Source organism: Brachypodium distachyon, chromosome 2 (assembly GCF_000005505.3).
Source record: "Brachypodium distachyon strain Bd21 chromosome 2, Brachypodium_distachyon_v3.0, whole genome shotgun sequence".
Classification (NCBI taxonomy): Eukaryota; Viridiplantae; Streptophyta; class Magnoliopsida; order Poales; family Poaceae; genus Brachypodium; species Brachypodium distachyon.
In genome coordinates, this window is record NC_016132.3 from 22,934,963 (window position 1) to 22,955,384 (window position 20,422).

At 44.6% G+C, this 20,422-nt stretch overlaps 1 protein-coding gene and 1 pseudogene across 1 annotated transcript; both read left to right on the plus strand.

Annotated features, from left to right (window-relative positions):
• Window positions 1-8,331: 8,331 nt before the first annotated feature.
• LOC100828491 (protein root UVB sensitive 6) lies at window positions 8,332-13,208 on the plus strand. The gene is made up of 13 exons (XM_003568382.4): window positions 8,332-8,774; window positions 9,548-9,646; window positions 9,729-9,842; window positions 10,277-10,348; window positions 10,438-10,548; window positions 10,655-10,774; window positions 11,224-11,325; window positions 11,417-11,489; window positions 11,823-11,903; window positions 11,981-12,045; window positions 12,154-12,255; window positions 12,335-12,529; window positions 12,669-13,208. Exons 1-13 carry the CDS (start codon window positions 8,412-8,414, stop codon window positions 12,735-12,737), a joined length of 1,566 nt encoding a protein of 521 aa, XP_003568430.1. The 5' UTR covers window positions 8,332-8,411; the 3' UTR covers window positions 12,738-13,208.
• A 3,510-nt stretch (window positions 13,209-16,718) lies between these two features.
• LOC100833786 lies at window positions 16,719-18,088 on the plus strand (annotated as a pseudogene).
• The last annotated feature ends 2,334 nt before the right edge of the window (window positions 18,089-20,422 follow it).

The window sequence follows — 20,422 nt, forward strand, 5'->3', positions numbered from 1 at the left end:
GCGTATCCAGCGTACATCGGTTTTTTTCACTCCCTCCCTTTGTACCAAGCTTGGGCACAGAGAAGCTGCCCCCACTCTCAGTTGTCTGGCTAGTTCATGAATACATTGTTGTCTTCTCTGAATTTTTATCCTGGATCTGTCCATGGCCCTCAAGTTGTCGTGGTGATGTCACGGCAGATGTCATAGTATGGTTTAACTTGGGGCTGATGAACGATGGAGAATCCGGAGGAGGGAGAACGTGAAGAGAAACACGCACAAGTTGCACAAGCACACACGGATTTACCCAGGTTCGGAACCCTCTTGCCGAGGTAAGACTCCTACTCCTGTTTTGTTGTATTAGCCGAGATAGAAAAGCTGGCGCTCCTTGAGCAGAAGAAGAAGAAGAAGAAGGAGGAGGAGGAGGAGATACCCTAGATGTCTAAGTGCACTCTCTCTTTCTACAGAAGGGTAAGGTTCTATTTATAGGCCGCCCATGTCACACTGACATGTGGGCCGAGTCTAACGTCATCTTCTTTGAACCCCGCCGGGCACGCGGCTTGGTTCCCTTCGGGTGGCACCGTAGGGGACAAGACAACTTTACTTTTCCCTGGCACCCTGCAGAAAGTACCGCTATCATCTACCAGCTTCCGTCAGAGATTCTCTTTCGGTGCTTCCTCTCTGCAGTCGCCTGGCATCGATACATAGGCGCTGACCGCTTTTTCTGAGATGATGATGGCGCTGCTTTACTTTGCATCGTGTGGTCAGAATAAGACCGTTGAGAGCTCGTCCTTATCTTGCAAACTCATAAGACAAAATAGCCATGCCGGCATACGCCTGGGATGCCGGATGAGTGTTAGTTTGACTTTACGATGCCGGCATATATAACTATGCCGGCCTTGTCTCCGTCATCTCGGCTAGAGTTGTGTCGCTATGACCCTACCCGGGGTCATCCCCCGACACAAGTTATGTACAAGTGTTTTTTAGGGGTATGTGTGGTGTTAATCGAGAAAACTTTGTCGGAACTTTTCTAACAGGAATTAATTTTTTTGTGAAACTTTGCTGTAAGTTCAATCTTGCTGATCACCACTGTCTAAAACAGCTTCAATCTTGCTCATGTGCATACGCTTTGCACATGACGTTTGGGTCCTGGTTACGGGGTGCTAACAAATAGCTTCTAATTTTTATTCTCCCCATAATGTTGCTCATATGTTTGGGGGTGTTAACAAAAGATTGAGCGCGCTTCTTTTGTTCGGGGCAGCAGTTTTATGTTGGGCAATTTGGCTATACATAAATGATAATGTTTTTAATAGAAAGAATTTAACTTCTCCAATGCAGGTTTTGCATTCTTGCACGCACTGGCTCCGTACTTGGTCTATACTCCTCAAGCCGGCGGACCGTCAACTGGTTTTGATGGCGTGCGACAAGCTGGAGCAAGTTGTCAGGGACATTTTTACCCACCATGGGTGGCGGTCTAGTCTCCGCCTTGAGGCTGCTTGAGTCGTTATATTTCTTTCATTGTAATAAGTTTGTTCGGTACTTTTTGGTTGTGTGCGTTTTGGCGCAGAGGCCGGGAGTGTGATACTATGTGATTGTATCATTCGATATAACATTGAGATCAATAAAAGCTTCCATTTTCGAAAAAAAATACGGTTCGCACAACTATGGACCAAACCTAACGTTGCTGTACCTCAAAGCCTCACAGCAGAGGTTTGTACAAAGTTACGGTTTTAAAATTTTGTCCGCGGCCGGCTCTACAGTTCTTCTCCACCGGCTGACAGAAAATCACCTTAATCAACCTTTGTAGCAACATATTCACAAGAAGAAAAAGAAACTTCAAATATTGGGCAAATAAAAAACATTTTGTTTCCACTCCATCTCGAGCTATCCAAAACCGGCTAGCTGGGATGCGCCCTGGCATGGCATTGGTCAGCGGCATGGATCCCACCTCATCCTCTACCAAAGTACCAAGTCCCGCATCAGCCCACTGCTACTCTGCCAAGTGCCAACCATGCTGCGGAACATGGGCGACTATCAGCCCACTGCTATTCAGCTTTTAAAGCGTAAACCCTACTCTCTAGCCTTTTTGTTAGCCAGAAAACTAAAAAGAAAAGAAAATATGGGCTCAAAATTATTTTCCTTTCGTTTTCACCGAATTTAGATGACAATGACTCGTATAAAGATTGGGTGGTGCCCAAAAAAACGGTCATTCATTTCTATTTTGTGAACAATATTTAAAGTGCAACATGACAAATATTGAGCAGTGTAAAATGTCTCTACCGCGAGTGACACATCGATTTTTTCGTATAAAGTGTATTGTGACTGTGTATCGATGCTGTTGGCTTACATCACTCCTAGAAACGTAAGTGTCGTATTTGTGTGAATTTTTTGTTCGCTTTCTGAAAAAAAAAGATAAAAGAAAAGATTCCTTCATTAATTTTAGAATGGTCAACAAACTCAACGGCCGGAAGAAGAGGCAACTCTCTTGCAAGGACGGCCTCCTCGCCTTCGTGTTCGGTAGGGTTTTGTGCGGCTGCCACGACAAGGACTTCATTAATGATAGTCTGTGGCAAGTGATGCATGTGTGATGACACTGTGCACAGTCACGGTGGCGGTCTTCTTATAGGTAACGTGCATGGAGTGTGTATGGATAGCCGGTCATGTTAGTTGTTCATTTCCTGGATGCGTTCATAGACATGTTGTAATGGTTTTTCACCAAGTTTTCTGCTGTTAATTGGGCAATTTTCTGATGGATTGAGAGTTTTGGACACCGTTAAAAAAATAGCCGAGTAGTCTACCTTACGTATCACGCTCTCATTGTTTTTAGCTAGTCAACTTTCTGATCTAGTAGATGAACATCTATAGTTGGGTTGGGATGAAAAAGTAAGAATAAATTTTTAATTATGCCATTGCTTGTGGTTTTAATTGTATGGCTCAATTCTGCTCTAATTGGTTATAATCTATACTTATTAGTATGTTGGGATAGTAAACACATTATGACGAAATAAAACAAAGAAAATTATAATTTTAATTAGTAACTTCACTTCTTTTACAATCTTTGAGCCCGAATCGGGGTAAATATAAGTGTTAGGCCGTCTGTTCCGAAGCTTATCCCCACATCCAACGAAATCACGTACAACATCTCGCATGCCAAATACGGCTTCGTTTGGATGTAGACATTAGGAATCTAGGCATTGAATTGACTCCAATGCCAATATGATAGTATTGAGATTGAATGCCAATATTTTTGTTTGGATGTTTAGGTATTCGGAACCCGGACTAGATATTGAGGTTGAATGCCAAATCCTTTTTGGATGATCAAAATGATGAATTAAATTGTACGGTTACTACATTGTTCTATACATATGCCAAACGTATATTTGTGTAACATTTTAATAATTACATAAAAGACAACAATGTGTTGGAAAATCTACACAACAGCCACAATATGAATTTACACTTGCACCAAATTTTACACAGGACACACACAACCTTTGCAAACATGAAAAATACAGTACATCGAGTCTGATTAGCTAGCATCCATTAACGGCTCATTCAACAAGAGAAGTGCTAAGCTTTACATGGGGTAGGAGAGAGAGAGAGAGAGGAGTCAAGGTACGTAAAGGTCAGCCTTAGATGAGTGGCCGGGAGATGGCCGCCGCCAGAAGGGAAGGAGGAGGCGGGAGAGCCTTACCTCCGTCACTGCTGCCGGGTCGCGTAAGCTCTCACGTGGCTCGGGACTCACGAAGCAAGTCCTCGTAGGGGAGAAGGAAGGGCGCTGTGTCGTTAAAGAAGGGAAAGGGAAAAAGGAATGCGTCCGCGAGGTGTCGAGCCCGGGTTTCGGGTCGATGGAACGAGATTCCTGAATATCTCACAATGTCGAGCATTTTACCGCTGAATTGGGTCCAACCTCGTTTTGCCTGGCGGGTTGGGTGTGCAATATTGAGGCCGAATGCCAAATATCAATGCCTAAACCAGCCAAACACCTTGAATTTTGGTATTGGGACCTTTCCAATGGCAATGTCTAATGCCAAGGCTCAGTGTCTACATCCAGACAAAGTGTTGATTAAATTCGGGCAATCCGAGGGAGAGGCTAGCCATCAGCGGTTACTATGGTACTATGCGTGAAGACGGAGCAACTAATTATCAAAGTCTATTGTTATCAAAGTTTTATTGCTGTATTTTAGCTTGGACCATGTCAAATATTTTGCATAGAAGTCCACATGATCCTCTACACATTTTTGGCCATCATGCGCGTGCATGGGGCCGAGAGAAATTCGCTCGAGAGTCAAAGGATGAGAAAACAGACCATTCAAGCCTTAATTAGGAATACTGATCGAACAAGATTTTCACGGGCTTCAGATGTCATTAATGAAGAGAAATTTGTGTGCAATAGTTGGCCAATTTCCAACTCAAAACTTTTGGCTCACTGCTTGGGATCCTTCTAGCTTGGTTACTGTGACTTTGGACAGCAGTCGAAAACAGCCTTGTACACCGAACAAGAGGGGATATACCTCTAAAAACAAAATAAACTTAATTGCGGGTATCATTGTGTGAGTGTGGTCCATGGGTCGGTCCTGTGGTTTCTCACATCACATATTGCTTTGCAGATTAAGCAAAAGCGTTATGAAGAGATGCATTTGCCATCAGAAATGGACTGGTCGATTTAGGTCTTACCCCAGACCAATGGAGCATGCTATGGACGCAAAAGAAAATAGCAAAGCGCCAAAAGATATTGACATGGCGGCCCCCTCAAGACCCAAAGAAAACATTTGCTCGGCCAACCCAAAAAAATCGGACATATACTGTAACGCCTAATATTTACCTCAGACTGAACCTCAAATGCTTCTGGCTGCACGATTGCTGGGACCTGGAGGAGCCGCCGGCTCTACGGCTGGCACGCACATGAGAGGTCCCTAAAGGCTGCTGCTGTGCTTGTTGCCATTAGGCTCCGACGATTGCCTTCTTCGTCATCTGTAAGTTTGTTGTTTTTTTTGGCTTCATGTAATGCAATATGACACTACACTATCTTTGTAAACCCCTTTGTTGGTGCTTAATATATATATCTAGTTTATGCTTTCCAAAAAAAATACTGATGCGCTGCCTTTTAATTCTTCTCCAACTAATTAATCAAATCGATGGGGTACCCGATTTTTGTGCTGCGCAATGAGCCAAGGAGACACAACAGGAGTGCAGTGTTCGCTTGTTTTGTGCAACAAACAGGGGAACTCACGCACCAACTAAAAAGATGGAAACAGATTACAGATTGGTTCGTCCCAACGTTCACACAGCTTTAAAATTGTGCCAGCTATCTTCGATATATAGCGGAAGTCCGAAGCATTTGATCTGTTGATTGTCTCTACTCTTTTTCGGAACTTTTTCTTCTTCGTTTGTCAAGGAGTAGTACTACAAGTAGATACTACGAGCAGTACCTTGTGCTTTTGTATGCCAGTGTCCCATACGATACAAACAATAAGGCAGGAGTAGAAGACATGAAAGCATTAATCAGGAACAAATAATACGCGGAAAGATGGCGATGCTAGGCACTCAAGGTTGAAAACAAAGTTAGACACTCCAAGATTTGTCCCTTTGCAGAGAGCCTAGACAAGAAGAAGGCGCCGAAAAGTCACCAACAAAAACGCAACCTACTGAGCTAAACAAAGCAACTACATTAACTGACTATAATTCGGCCGTGCTATGCACGCTAAGACGCCGAACCAACGTGTTCTCTGCAACGGAAAGAGACAGGGCAGGCCATATTGGTCAGTACTAATTCAGTAGTGACACAGCGTCGTTGTCAGTACGCAACGGCCACCCCGATCGTCGCGATCAAGTGACCAGCTGCACCGAGAAACAAAGCAATGAAAACCGTCCATTACGTTAGTAGTCACACCTAATGCGTGCAGCAGCATGGGTCGGCAGGGTCGAAAAGTTGGATGACGCATCAATCAAATGAAACCGAGCGCGTAAATACGGTTCTGCTTGCCATCAGTGTGACAGTTCCATGTAGTCCCTCCGTCTCCGTCCAACAATATCGATTGACCAAACCGACCACAAATTACTTTATGAGTATACGACTAATATGATTAAAATCATAACCATAAACAAATATTCTTAAATAAAATATAATGGACATGAATTTATGTCTATAATTATATATTAATCTGTGGTCAAATCATTTGTCAAAAAAAGTTAATACATTCCCTATTGTTGGACGGAGATAGTAATATACTCCCCTTAGCCAGGTACAGTACCTGCGAGTCAGCAAGTACGAGCGTCCCAGCTGGGGGTGGGCCGGCAGGTGACAACCAAACCGACGGCTATACTAAAATTTACGGAGCCTGACAAGGACACACACGTCGGCTTGTGCTACCGCCGATAGCAGATGGACGGTGAACCGAAGCAAAAGTTGCCGCGTCCGCACGAAAAAGCGAGACGCGGATCACTGCACCTGGATGGGGGGAAGGAAAGAAGAAGAGTCAAACGCGACGTTAATTCCAAGCGAAGGCCCGCCGGCCTCGTCGACGCCACGCGCGTGGCCGGTCGGCGCATGGGCGCGCGGCGACCACCACCACTACCGACCGGGTCGGTTTCGGCAGCTCGGCCTCGCGATCCCGCGGGATCTGCAGGGAAAGGGAGAGGCGTGCGTGGCGCTTGAATTGATTTTTCTTTTTTTTTTATTATTTTCTTTTCTTTCTTGGTGTTTTAATTCTTTGCTTAGATAGTTAGATACCTGCATCTGCCTGCGTGTGGGCTGGGATGCAGCTCGCTGAAATATTCTTGGTTTTAAATAGGGACTTTAATGAACGGTTCGGACGGCCCTGCCTATTTCGCGTACGAAAGCTGTGTGTGTCATGGTATCTCCACCACTGCACGCGTCTCGTGATTCCGAAAGAAAAAGGAAATCATGGATGGAATTCTTATGCCTCAACAGAAGGGTATTGAGGGCGTCCAGGTGTTCTTTGGATGGTAGTAGAGGTGGTTGTGCGTTTTGTCATGGAGGATGAGACCTCGAGACGAAATCAAGTTTCGGTTTTCGATCGACGGTGTGAAAATGTGTGCACCTAGCGTGTCATACCAGGTGTTTGAGAAATGACGTGCCGCTTTAGAAAAAAAAACTAAACTAGTCTAAACCATTTTAACACGGTATTAAATAAAAAATGAGATACAACTAGGACAATTACAATACCCGTCGAAAAGAAAAACGACACAAAAAACATAAGCTTTCGAGATATCTCTAGAGCAATATCTATTCACAACAAGTACACTGGCTAAATAATGAAAAAAGCATTGATCAACCGAACCCACAGTGGCATTGTGTTATCGATGTAGTCGACGTACATCACGTAGCCGAGGCCGCACCATGACATCCACGTCATTGGACATAGTCGAAGGTTGATGTGCCATAGAAAATGTGCCGCCAATGAAGTCAACATGCGACTCACTATCGATACCACACCTCCACATTTCTCGTGCCATTGGTCAAGCCGTGTTACTTAGAATACAACACAACACATATGTGTCAACACACAAAAAAAACATTCCACACCGAAACAACCCCACACACACACTACACCTTGGTCTTCACGGATGGCGACGACTTTTTTTTCTTCCTGGAGACGCAGTGATCTCATAGTCAACGATGTTCAAGATTCGTTAACAAATCCAAGATGCATGCTCCTAGAGGAGCAAATTACGATAAGCTTCACTGGAAACAAGCTACGAACCCACAAGGTTTGGGTTTCTTTACCATCAACTCTCGGAACATGCTTTGAGATTCTCATTCAATACAAGGAACAAAAATATCCAAAGTCTGCACATGTTCTGTCTCCACATTTTTAAACAAGCGCACATGCATGCTCTGTTTATCGTTGAACAGCGGGCCCAGCCAGACGTGAAGAAAACAATAATCATATCGCCCTGACGCCACAAAAAATCATCGAAAGAGAAAAGAAAAATCACAGGCCAATAGAGGCCTCTCCACCATTTTCTCCCTCTATTCCAACGGCTCACCAGCCAACTGCCCACCTCCCGTCCCCACAAACACCCGTTGCCCAATGATACACGGGTCCCATACTCACCCGGTCCCACAGGACTATCACAACGGACGCTCACAGTTGTACGCGTAGCAGCTTGCGCGAGCTGGCACCAGCAGCCGACCACCCCCATCGGCAGATTCCTTTAGAGTCGCTGACCGTGGGACCGTAACCTAAGCCTAGGCCCACCTCGCAGTCTCCGGGTTAGCCTCTGTTCTTGTGGAAGGATTGCGAAGTCGCCTCTCGCATTCTCCTTCGGCCTGGACGCGATTGCCTGACGTATAAATCCCTTTGTCTCTCTCCGCGGCGAAACTGCCTCGCTGTATCGCGCACCACTCGCAAACCCATCTAAATCTCACCCGGCCCCTAGCCACCCACCCCCGAGGCCCCGACCACCGCATGGCTCCGGCGATGGGGCTCAAGCGGCCGGCGGCGGCGGCGGCGACGGCAGCGCAGACCATCACCCTGCCCCCGCCGGACGCGCGGGTGGCCGTGCGGGAGGCGGTGCGCGTCGCCGTGCGGGAGGCCGAGCAGCCGCCCACCGCGAGGGTGTCCGCGGTACAGGCGCCCGCGGCCGCGGTCGACGGGGTCCTGTGCCTCGAGGAGGTGGACGGGAGGCGGTGGAGCTACGTGGTGGAGGGCGCCGCGTCCTCCGCGGGGAAGCCCGGGAGGGTCAGCGCGAGGGGGCGAGGCGGGTCCGCCGCGCCCGTGGGCGCCACCTTCAGGGCCGTGCCGCTCCAGTCTCCGCTGCCGCCCGTCGAGGTGATTTATAGCATTCGTAGTGGTTTGGATTGGGTTCGAATGGCGATTGCCATGCCCATGCGTGTGACCCGTCGTTAGATCCGATCGATACGGATGAAAGAGGTAAAGGTATTTTTGGGTGATTTCGTGGCTGTGCGTTGGTGTTTGCTCGGTAGTTTCGTTTCTCTGTGGCCAAATTGAGGTTCCGGAGGCTTCAACATATGCGGATTTGCTGTTAGAATTGATGAGATGCGAATTCTGTAGGGTTGCCGAGGTGAATTTTTAAATCCTATTGAATATTGGATTCGGAATTGCAGGCAAACGGAGTTTGTAGTACTTTTGTTGGTTGATTCTGCCTCTTTCTGGCTGTTGATTCAGTTAGTTGAATTTGAAGGCCATGCTGGTGGATATTCCAATTAGTGGTTTTACCTGGTCCATTTTTGTAATGCGTAATTTGAACTTCATAATTTAGTGATCAATTCTGTCTTCATTTGATTTGTTCCCAGTTCAATGGAAGTATGGAACTGCAAGCGCTGTAGTCTTGCTTTGTTCTACAAGGGAGTAAAGTTGCAATTTGCAGACAAATTGTTGACAATATCTTATAGCTGCCTGTTAAATAGTGCTACTAAATTCCTTGGATTTTGTTCTTTTGGTTTTAAGTACTGCCTACACCTTTCAAGTATAGAAAAACACGATGCTTAGAGGCTATAACATGAATGTTGAAATCTTCTAGAGCAACGATGACTAAGAATGATGAACGACACTAATGGTGATACGTAACTTTGCTATTGCAGGAAATTATGTCCTTCATAAGGTCATATGTTGTTCCTGAAGGTTTTCCAGATAGTGTCACTCCTTCATATGTCCCATACATGACATGGAGAGCACTGAAGGTATGTTTCCAAACTTTATGTTAAGTTGCATCATTTACCAGATTTAAACATCTCTCGCTAAATTATGATGTTCACTTTTCAGCATTTCTTTGGTGGTGCAATGAGTGTATTTACAACAAGGGCCTTGTTAAACTCTGTAGGAGTTTCTCAAAGCAGGGCTACGTCCGGTGCCGTGGCTATTAACTGGATATTAAAGGTATAAATGTTTTGTCTTGAAAAAATTAATGGACTTAGCTGTTGGTATTGTTTAAGTTACTTGTCCAATTAAATTTTGATAAACACTAGACTAATGATCCAAATAAATTCTGAGAAGAACTAGTTCCATAAACGACTCAGGAGAAAACGTTACTAGTATAGTAAGTTTCCTTTTTCGAAAAGGAGGATAACCCCCGGCCTCTGCAACTAGTATAGTAAGTGCAGTCTACTAATGATCCAACTAAATTTTGATAAGAACTAGTTCTTCAAAAGACGCATACTAATGAGGTCTTTACCATACCATATCCTTGTATTATCGGTGGTCCTCGCAGGAAAAGAGAAGTGATTGTTAAGTATTCTTCCAGTGTCAATGTAATCGACCTTAACTATTTGTAGTTTTGGTTATTGTCTTATTATTATTTTTCATTGCTACAGGATGGTGCTGGGCGTGTTGGAAAAATGCTTTTTGCACGTCAAGGGAAGAAATTTGACTATGACCTAAAGCAGGTGTAATATTTGAAGCCAATGTTTTGCAGAGCTTTTGAATTTTATTTTGGTCTGTGCAGTAGACTAATTTAAATCAAAATTTTCTACAGCTCCGCTTTTCTGGCGATCTCTTGATGGAACTGGGAGCTGGGATAGAGTTAGCTACTGCAGCTTTCCCCCACCTTTTCCTACCGCTGGCTTGCATGGCTAATGTTGTTAAGGTTTGACCCTTTTCCTTGCTGCAGCAAGTTCTGTCATTTGCAGCCTATCATTTCAAAAAGGCTGATGGGATATGTTCTGTCTGTCTGATGAAATCGTTCCATTCAGAATGTTGCTGCTGTTACATCAACCTCAACCCGCACACCGATCTACAAGGCGTATGCAAAAGGAGAAAATATTGGAGATGTTACTGCTAAAGGAGAAAGTGTTGGGAACATCGCTGATCTGGTAACCATTCATGTCTTGCATTTGTGTTCTCCCACTGTTTTCTACCCCCTATGTTCCGAAATATAAGGCGTTCCCAGTCTGGAATGCACAACCTGTATGCTTTTGACTTACAACATGACTACAAAATTAATTAAAGGAACACTTGACGTAAAAGTATTCTGCAAGGCAAATACAATGGATATCATTGCTACATGTTCAATCCATATCTTTCACATATATCAGTGGTCAAAGTTTTAGTGTTGACTGCACGCATATTTATATGCCTTATATTTTGGAGGGGAGGGAGTATTAGTTTGTTTGTAGGGCATGCAGGTTGGATCAGCTGCTGTATTAATGCTGTGTAGACTGAACTATCGATTTTTTTTATTGTTATGAATGTTACTGTTTTAATATGTAAATATGGATATAATAGTTATCTAATTTTTTACTTATTGTTTCTTTTTGTGAAGTTGGGAACTGGTATGAGCATTCTAATTTCAAAGAGAAATCCATCATTGGTGGCTTCATTTGCCTTCTTGTCTTGTGGATATCTCCTTAGTTCATATCGTGAGGTTTGCTTCTAAATTATATTTTCCTACCATTATGATCAAATCCTTCTGATAAACTTGTCAGCTAATCAGACTAATATTGTTCTGTTGCCAGGTGAGATCTGTTGTGCTGAATACACTAAATACGGCAAGATTCACTGTGGCAGTGGATTCCTTTATAAAGACGGGTATGTGAACTGTTTCTGTTAGAAATTTCCTTCTGGTCAGATTTTTTCAAGGTTTGTAAAAAAAAGTAAATATACAGTTCCCTCAAATATACTGCAGACACCACTGTCTGTCAAATAAATATCTTTGGATACTTTATAAATATGAGAAATGCCAAATGATATTCATCACACTCAATCTGCACATTGTTGAGTTCTACAATGTAGAATTATAAATTTGGAACTCCCGAACTAATGCAGTATGGAGAATCATACGCAAATATGGAGTTATTTTTAAAATCCTTGAGCAGTTACGGTACTTGGTCTAATATTGAGTCTCTGATTTTAATGATGCAGGGCATGTTCCTTCATTGAAAGAAGGAAACTTAGAGGAGACAATATTTAATCCGCCTTGGAGGCATCAGCCAGTTGCAATAGGTTTGCGACTATGCTCTTATTTTTTGTTAATGATTTTGGACTGTAGACCCTTTTGATAACCTTTTTCAATTTCATAGGATCAAGATTTGGAGAGGCATTTCAGGAACCTGCCTCGTTTGTTTCTACAAGTCCGCTGTTTGAGGTACTATCTTGTTTACTCCACTCAGTGTTGTCCTCACGATGGTGATTCCTTTCCTTCTTTTAGTACAATCAAAGATTAGTATGTGAAGTTGTGATGACATGATTTCAGGATGAGAGGTACATTGTTACATATAACCCTACAAAGGACAAGGTTTATGCTTTGCTCAAGGACCAAGCTAAGCCAGATGACATTCTCAAAGCTGCTTTCCACGTAAGCACTGATTGCTAACATTCCGCTGATTAAGTTCGTTTGCACTTAATTAAACCCTTCAAATGTGTTCGGTTTGCAGGCACATGTGTTGCTGCATTTTATTAATGCATCACATGCTAATCTTAATGCACGGAAGCACATGAACTCCAACCGAGGTTCATACCAGTATGTAAACCCAAACCCACTGAACATGGACTTTTTACCACACATTGAAGAATCTTGCAAGATTGTTACATCATCCTATGGAATATTCAAGAGGAAAGCAAGAGAACAGGTGACCTAATTATCTTTGTTATCAACATGATGCCCCTTGCTCTTGTTAAAACTACTAATGAACAAATAGCCTGAAAAAAAAATCCAGGACATCACTGTAATGACAAGCAAAATAACATTCTTATTTTTCTTTTTCATAGGGATGGATAATGTCAGAATCACTCCTTAACCCAGGCCGAGCTCGGTTGTGTGGAGTAGTACCACAATGATCTACGCATTTTCCTTTGCGATGATCAACGGGATGAGATAATTCTTTCTCATACATTGGAGTCCAGACCTATGTGAGTCAGCGGGTCCATAAATCAATCTTATTCAGCTCATCTGCTTGGCATGAACCAAACTGTGGTGAGACTACGAAGAACAACACTTGGCCTGCAGCTTGTAGCGTCCCAACTCTTACGATTGTGGCTTGCTGACTTATGGAAGGACTGATTAGGAGACCTGTAACTAACAGAAAAAGCTGCCTGACAAGTTCTTGTATATGTATTTGGTACTGTATAATGATATCCGACAAATTGTAGTCGGTGTAGGTGTCCGTCGGCTGAGTTATTGTATGGAGTCTGACTGCAGTTTCCCCCCGCTGACATTGCTTTACTGTGGGTTCTTTCATCTTTGTTCCGTGACTCGGCTGCTGTAAATGCCAGTTTTTCGTAAAGAGCTCTGTTTAGTTTTCACGTCAAGGAGTTCTTGACATTGTTGTTTAGTGTTTGTGGTTCACACCTTTGTGCTTGGATCTTCAACATAGGGCGCCTGTGTTATGTTAGGAAATAAATTAAAATAAAATGTTACTCATTCCTTTCAAATATTCGAGGCAATACAGAACCTTATGACAGACCGGTCAGACTATGATCACTATCATAGCTGGCGACGATCCTACTTGGGACTCCAAACCCTGTCGTGAGGCCTTATGTGACGAATTCTTTAGACCTCCCAAGGCGATCGTGGTGACTGTATCGGTCCCTATTCAATTGGTGAACACAATAATCGTGAAGAAGGGGAAATTGAAGCCCCCGTGGGATACCAGAGAAGAACTTGGGAAAAACCAGCCCCCGATCCGTAGATTGTCATGACACGGGTATCATCTACTATAGGGCTTGACTGGGTTGGTGAAATTTTTGTGTGTGGAACTGGTACGTCACACATTCAGTCTTTCCGACCTGGATTCGAAAGGAGGATGAGCTTACACACTTCAAGTTCAACGGGTTTCATCGAGCAGATGTGTGCCCTGCACTGCACCTGAGAGGTACATTCCATGAGCATTCCACTTGCGTTTCCGTATTAGAGGTAGAGGACATCATTTTAAACACGGAATGCTCGAAAAATGTGCCTTGTCCTTGTTGAAAAATTAGGTAATTTCGATGAATATTTAATCCAGAAAGACAGTGTGTAAAACATGTAGCATATTATATCATGCAAACTAGACAAATTAAATAGCAACGCACAGCAATAAAACCCATCTAATTTCACGGCATGAATAATAGAACTACTAATCAAAATCAACAAGAAAGAGCAGATTACGTACGGTGCTGTGCTCTTTTCTTGTGTTTGTTTGTTGAGGTCGGTAACGAGTCCGGTGGTGTCGATGTTCACGCCGGCAGCAGCTGCAGCCTTGACTACCTCCTGAGCAGCGGCCAGTGCTTGCGCTTGTGCCTGTGCAGCAGCAGTTGCCTGGGCTTGGAGTTGGGCAGCCTGCTGCTGTGCTTGGAGTTGTGCAGCCTGCTGCTACTGAGCTAAAGCGGCAGCCTGAGCCGCGGGATCTCCGAGGTCGTCGGCCATTGGTGATGAAGATGCCGACGAAATAGAGACGTGAAGAAGCGAGCAGTCGCGTGAGAACGCTCCCCAAAAACCTTATCGACCGTCTCCCGGGCAGGATCTCGAAGGTCGGGGTTCCGGAGGCCTGCTCTCCCGGCGATCTGTGCACGCAGTCGACGGGATGGAGCAGCGGTTGGCAGCGAACAACGAGATTGGATCGTGGGCGTGACGGCTAGGGTTGCACGCAGGCGGACTTCGGTTCGGTTTAGGAAACCAAAACCGACTCCGCAATTATCGGGATTCGTTACGCGTCCGCAACGGATTCCGACTGCCAAAAAGATAAGCACAACCCGGCTCGAACTCGATCCACGAAACGCGCGGGTCGTGACGAGGCGAACGGAGGAGGAGGAGGAGCGCGCGTAGGGATTTTCCTTGCTCACTTGCTCAAGAGGTGAGAAACAATATACCTTATATATTGGTCCAACTCCCCCTAAACTAGTAATGTGGGACTATTCCCACTTCCTCATCCCACTACATGAATGGGCTTTTGAAATTTTCCAAGAATTAATTTCAGATTGGACCTTGGACCCAAAATTCCAACAGTCCTCGGGTAAAAACTTGATCCGAACATTTGGACGGTTTCCATCCATGAATTCTCGAACTCGAGCGGTGCGATGAGGTCCCCACCACACTTTTGGGCGCGTCAAAACCTGGTGACCGCCGAGTAATTTGTAGGTCTCTGGTCTCGTGAACCATGACATCCTTCGTCGTCGTTTTCTAGTGACACTGGATGCCTCGCAAGATCCTGTTAAAAAAGATCCCGGAGACTGAAGAAGGCTAGCCGGGCGAGACTATCGGCGAGGTGAAGCCGTGAAGGACATCCCTGAGCCCGAGGAGTTCTACTGCAGCTTCCTCGCCTCCATAAGTTAAGCTGCCATGATCTTGCTTGAGGTTTATAGATTTAGCAAACTTGCATCACCTCTAGAACTCGTTAGGTTCTACGTATTCACGAACAACCGGTTGAAACCAAGTGCCGATGCTACTCGTAGAACCACAAGCGAACCTGAGTAGGTGATAGGTCTCGCGTACCATAACTTCTTCGTTCACGTCATCTTTTTGACGTCAGAAACGGCTTCAGAAACGACTAACGACGGGAGCGATGGGCAGCTTTCTGAATTCTGAGTCTGAACGTCTTTGACATTTCCGCTGAAGAGAAGATTGAAATTGGCAATACTACACCAACCAACGGTTTACAGACAACTCAGAGTCAGAGCAACAAGAACTGCCAGGGTCAAGAGTGAATCAACTCAACAGTGTTCGATTGAAATGAAAATCAAGTCTACAAGCTAGAATGCTAGGCCATATCTGCAGACATTCGGGCGTGCTTAGCGACCCGGGAGATTAGTCCCCTCTTGGCTTTTTTCCTTTTCTTTTCTTTTTCCGTTTTCCTCCTGGGATCCACTTAGATCTCTTTGTACACTTCTACTCTTCCTAATCGAATGACGGGGATCGACCGTCTTTTCCTAAAAAAAAAAGATATCTGCAGACATTGACGATTTGGCGCTGGCGCTGGTTCCGTTCCAAGTCCCGCTGGTGCTTGTCGTTGTTATGCCCTAGCCCTCTTGTTGCTGCAGTCTGGGCACTTCTAGTGCTTGATATGCTCAGCTCGAGCAGGCGTGATCTTCACACATTTTCCATGGTACCACCGCTCGCAGTTATCGCAGCAGATCCAGAACTCATCCTTGCCATCGTTTGTTCCACAAGTTCCACACAAGGTATTGTCGCGCTCTTCCTCCTCTTCTTCTCCATAGTCTTCGCCGTTATCATCTTCATCCTTGGGGGGAGCCACCACCTTCGGGGCCTTTGAATGAGACTCCGGTCTTGATGGCTACAAACGAAGCATGCTATTAGTGACTGTCTTGTACTCATAAGAAGTAGTACTTCAAGGTGGCATAAAAAGTATCTAAACTTACAATTTGTGCTTGGCTTATTGTTCTTGTTCGTACTGTTGGGGCCCTTCTCCTTGGTTTGTTTCTTTGCAGCCCCGGTCACAACTTCAAATATTGTAGGCAAGTTATTTATCATGTTAAAGAGCCGCCTCCTGCGCAGGAGATAAAACAGACAAGAGGTTGTCAGACACCCATGGTAGCAGGAAACAGTTTTTTTACTGAACGCATAATAACCAGACCATATTTATTCCATAAAAAAACAGACCATATTTATATATCACTATGTGGATTCAGTACGACCATGGAAGATTCTGTAAATATGGGAAATGCCAATTGATATTTCATCATACTCAGTCTGCACATTGTTGAGTTCTACAATGTAGAAGTATAAGATATGGAACTTCCAGACTAATGCAGTATAAAGAACTGTATGTAAATATGATTATTTTGAAAATCCTTGAATGCTCCTTGCAGTACTTGGTCTAATATTCAGTCTCTTATTTTAATGACGCAGGGCATGTTCCTTCATTGAAAGAAGGAAACTTAGAGGAGACAATATTTAATCCGCCTTGGAGGCATCAGCCAGTTGCGCTAGGTTTGCGACTATGGTCTTATTTATTTGTTGATGAATTTGGACTGTAGACCCTTTTGATAACCTCTTTCAATTTCATAGGATCAAGATTTGGAGAGGCATTTCAGGAACCTGCTTCGTTTGTTTCTATAAGTCCTTTGTTTGAGGTACTATCTTGTTTACAGTTTACTTCACTGAGTGTTGTCCTCACGATGGTGATTCCTTTCCTTCTTTTAGTACAATCAAAGATCAGTATGTGAAGTTGTGATGAGATGATTTCAGGATGAGAGGTACATTGTTACATATAACCCTACAAAGGACAAGGTTTATGCTTTGCTCAAGGACCAAGCAAAGCCAGATGACATTCTCAAAGCTGCTTTCCATGTAAGCACTGATTGCTAACTATTTCGATAACATTCCACTGATTAAGGTCATTTGCACTTATTTACACCGTTCAAATTTGTTCGGTTTGCAGGCACACGTGTTGCTGCACTTTATTAATGCATCGCATGCTAATCTTAATGCACGGAAACACATGAACTCCAACAGAAGGTTCATACCAGTATGTAAACCCAAACCCACTGAATATGGACTTTTTACCACACATTGATGAATCTTGTAAGATTGTTACATCATCCTATGGAATATTCAAGAGGAAAGCAAGAGAACAGGTGACCTAATTATCTTTGTTACCTTGCTCTTGTTAAACTACTAATGAACAAATAGCCTGGGGAAAAAATTCCAGGACATCACTGTGATGACATGCAAATTAACATCCTTATTTTTCTGTTTCATAGGGATGGATAATGTCAGAATCACTCCTTAACCCTGGCCGAGCTCGGTTGTGTGGAATAGTACCACTATGATCTGCATGTTTTCCTTTGCGGGATGAGATAATTCTTTTTCATACATTGGAGTCGAGACCTATGAGTCTGCAGCTTGATAGCCTCCCAACTTTTAAGATTGTGGCTTGCTGACTCATGGAGGACTGATTAGGAGACCTGTAACTAACGGAAAAAACTGCCTGACAAGTTATTGTATTCCTCCGTCCAACAAAAGATATCTCAATTTTGACTAAATTTGAATACATCTATACACTAAGTCATGTCTAAATACATCCAAATTTTGACAAACTGAGACATCTTTTGTTGGACAGAGAGAGTATATATATTCGATATACTGTATAATGATATCCGACAAATTGTAGTCGGTGTAGGTGTCCGTCGGCTGAGTTCTTGTATGGAGTCTGACTGCATTTCCCCCGCTAACGTTGCTTTACTGTGGGTTCTTCGTTCCGTGACTCGGCTGCTGTAAATGCCAGTTTTTCCTTAATGAGAGCTGTGTTTAGTTTTCATGCGAGTTCTTGACAATGTTGTTTACCGTTTGCAGTTCATACCTTTGTGCTTGGATCTTAAATAGAAGGCGCATGTGTTACTCATCTCTTCAAAATATACGAGACCAACAGAATCTTACGACAAACTTTGACTAAGAATTACACTAGGTACAAGGTTATTATAACGCAAAAGTAATATCAGCTTTGTATATTTGGAAGGAGAAAGTGTTTGCTAGGAAAGTGCATCTGTGTTTTTTTAATGCATAGAACAACGGAAAATTGTATCGAAACGTCAAATTAAATGTTGATGTGTTTATGATATGTTTATTTTCGTGGGCTATATTCTGGTTTCTTTCTTTTTTCAGATGTCTTATTTATATATTTCTCCTTGCCCTGTTCTCCTATTACTCCTACTCCGTACATTATTTTTTAAATCTTTTCTCCCAATTTTTCGCTCTCTCTCTGACTATCCTCTCCATCCACCTGAGTGCAAACTCCTTCTCTCCCCATCCCGATTCATCCCGCCACCGAACATCACGCCGCCATGCGCGGCCGCCCGATTACAGATTCCCGCCGCCCGTCCACTCCCACGCGCCGTCTGCTCCCACTTGCCGCCAGGTACGCCTGTGCGCCGCTCACACATCGTGTCCGGCCACTGATCGCTGCGCGCCACTGCCCGTCCGGAGGGCCACCGATGGCTCGCGCCGACGCATCCCTGCTGCCTTGCGCGAGGCCACCGCCATCCCGGCCTCAGGCTCATCCGATCGCCGTCCAAGTCCCGCGTGGAGCCACCGGCGCGCACGAGCCGGTGGAGGCGGCGGTCGGAGTGCGCGACGGAGCCGTGGGTCCGCAGACGCCTTCCGCACACGGCCGCCGCCGACGTGCACGAGCTGGTGGAGGCGACAAGAGCGGCGGCGGGCGTGGGCGAGATCCGGATCGGGCAGGGGGTGGGGGTGAGATTCGTAGGAGAGGAGGAGGAGCGAGGAGGGCTCTGTTGGTTTTTTTGGGCGGTACGTGTTTTTTCTGCGCTTGAGGACCGTGGGATCCGGGATTAAAAGACACGTGGAGATATCGTTGACAGATTCGTAATTTCAGTGAAGTGACGCCCGTATTTATCAAAATCTCAGCCCGGCCCATTCGATTGCTTGTATTTTGTTTATTGAATCAATAAATTCAGATGTTTATAAAAAAAATATGAGCGCGCAGAATTGTAGTCACCACGACCCACATTTTCGCTATAAAGAAAACCATCGACCCACATTGGATACCAGGATACCAACTTTCCTGCACGGCGTCGCCGCTGCCGCTGGTTAGGGTATTCTCACCGGCGAGCAACCGTCGGCGCCTCGCCTCTGTGGTATGCTACCGATCGTTTTCTCTCTGTTTTAACGGTTGTTGCTTGCTTAATCTCATCTCCCTCGTATGCTCGCTTCAGATGAGGTCGCTTGCTTGGATACTCGTGCTCGCCACCGCCACCGCCATGGCCACCGCCACCGCCACCGCCGACGCAGGTTATTTGCACCTCGCTCTGCCCCCCTGTTTGTAGATCTTGTGTCCGATACGACTTGTTGTCTTAATCGGAGTTTTAACGTGCTTAGGTTTCTTGCTGACGGAGCCCATCTCCGCCGCCTCCACCACCATCGACGCAGGTTATTTGCACCTCGCTCTGCCCCCGTGTTTGTAGATCTTGTGTCCGATATGGATTGGTTGTCTTAATCAGTCGGAGTTTAACGTGCTCAGGTTTCTTGCTGACGGAGCCCATCTCGGATGGTATTCCTTCAGGATTGCCCGATCCATCTTCGATCATACTCCCCCAAGGAAAGTGCTGCGGTCTTCAGGTTGTTTTCACCTTCATTCTGGACTGGAAATTGAGTCACATGGCAGTTGTTTGATCAATTCAAGATTTCTAATGCGATCAATCTATTTTTGTTATCAAATTTGCGTTGCCAACAAGGGAGTTGAGTAAAATTATATAGTACTAAGAATTTGCTGCTGTGTTCGGTTGACACATACTCAACAGTATTTATACAGAGTACTAGTTTACAAGTGAGAATGTTTGTTCTGTATCAGGTTTTTCCAAAAATAATTCAATGTAGATTGTACCATCTAATGATCATTTAATGATCTGCAATTTTACCCTTCAGGCTATAATTGTATTCTCCTATCAACCTTTATTATCTGCAACTTAACTTCACCATTTCACATAATGCAGAGTTAAAGATGTCAGTATGCAACTCTTCTCACTTGGCGCTTACCATCGCGACAAGCTGTGGGGATGCCCATGGAATT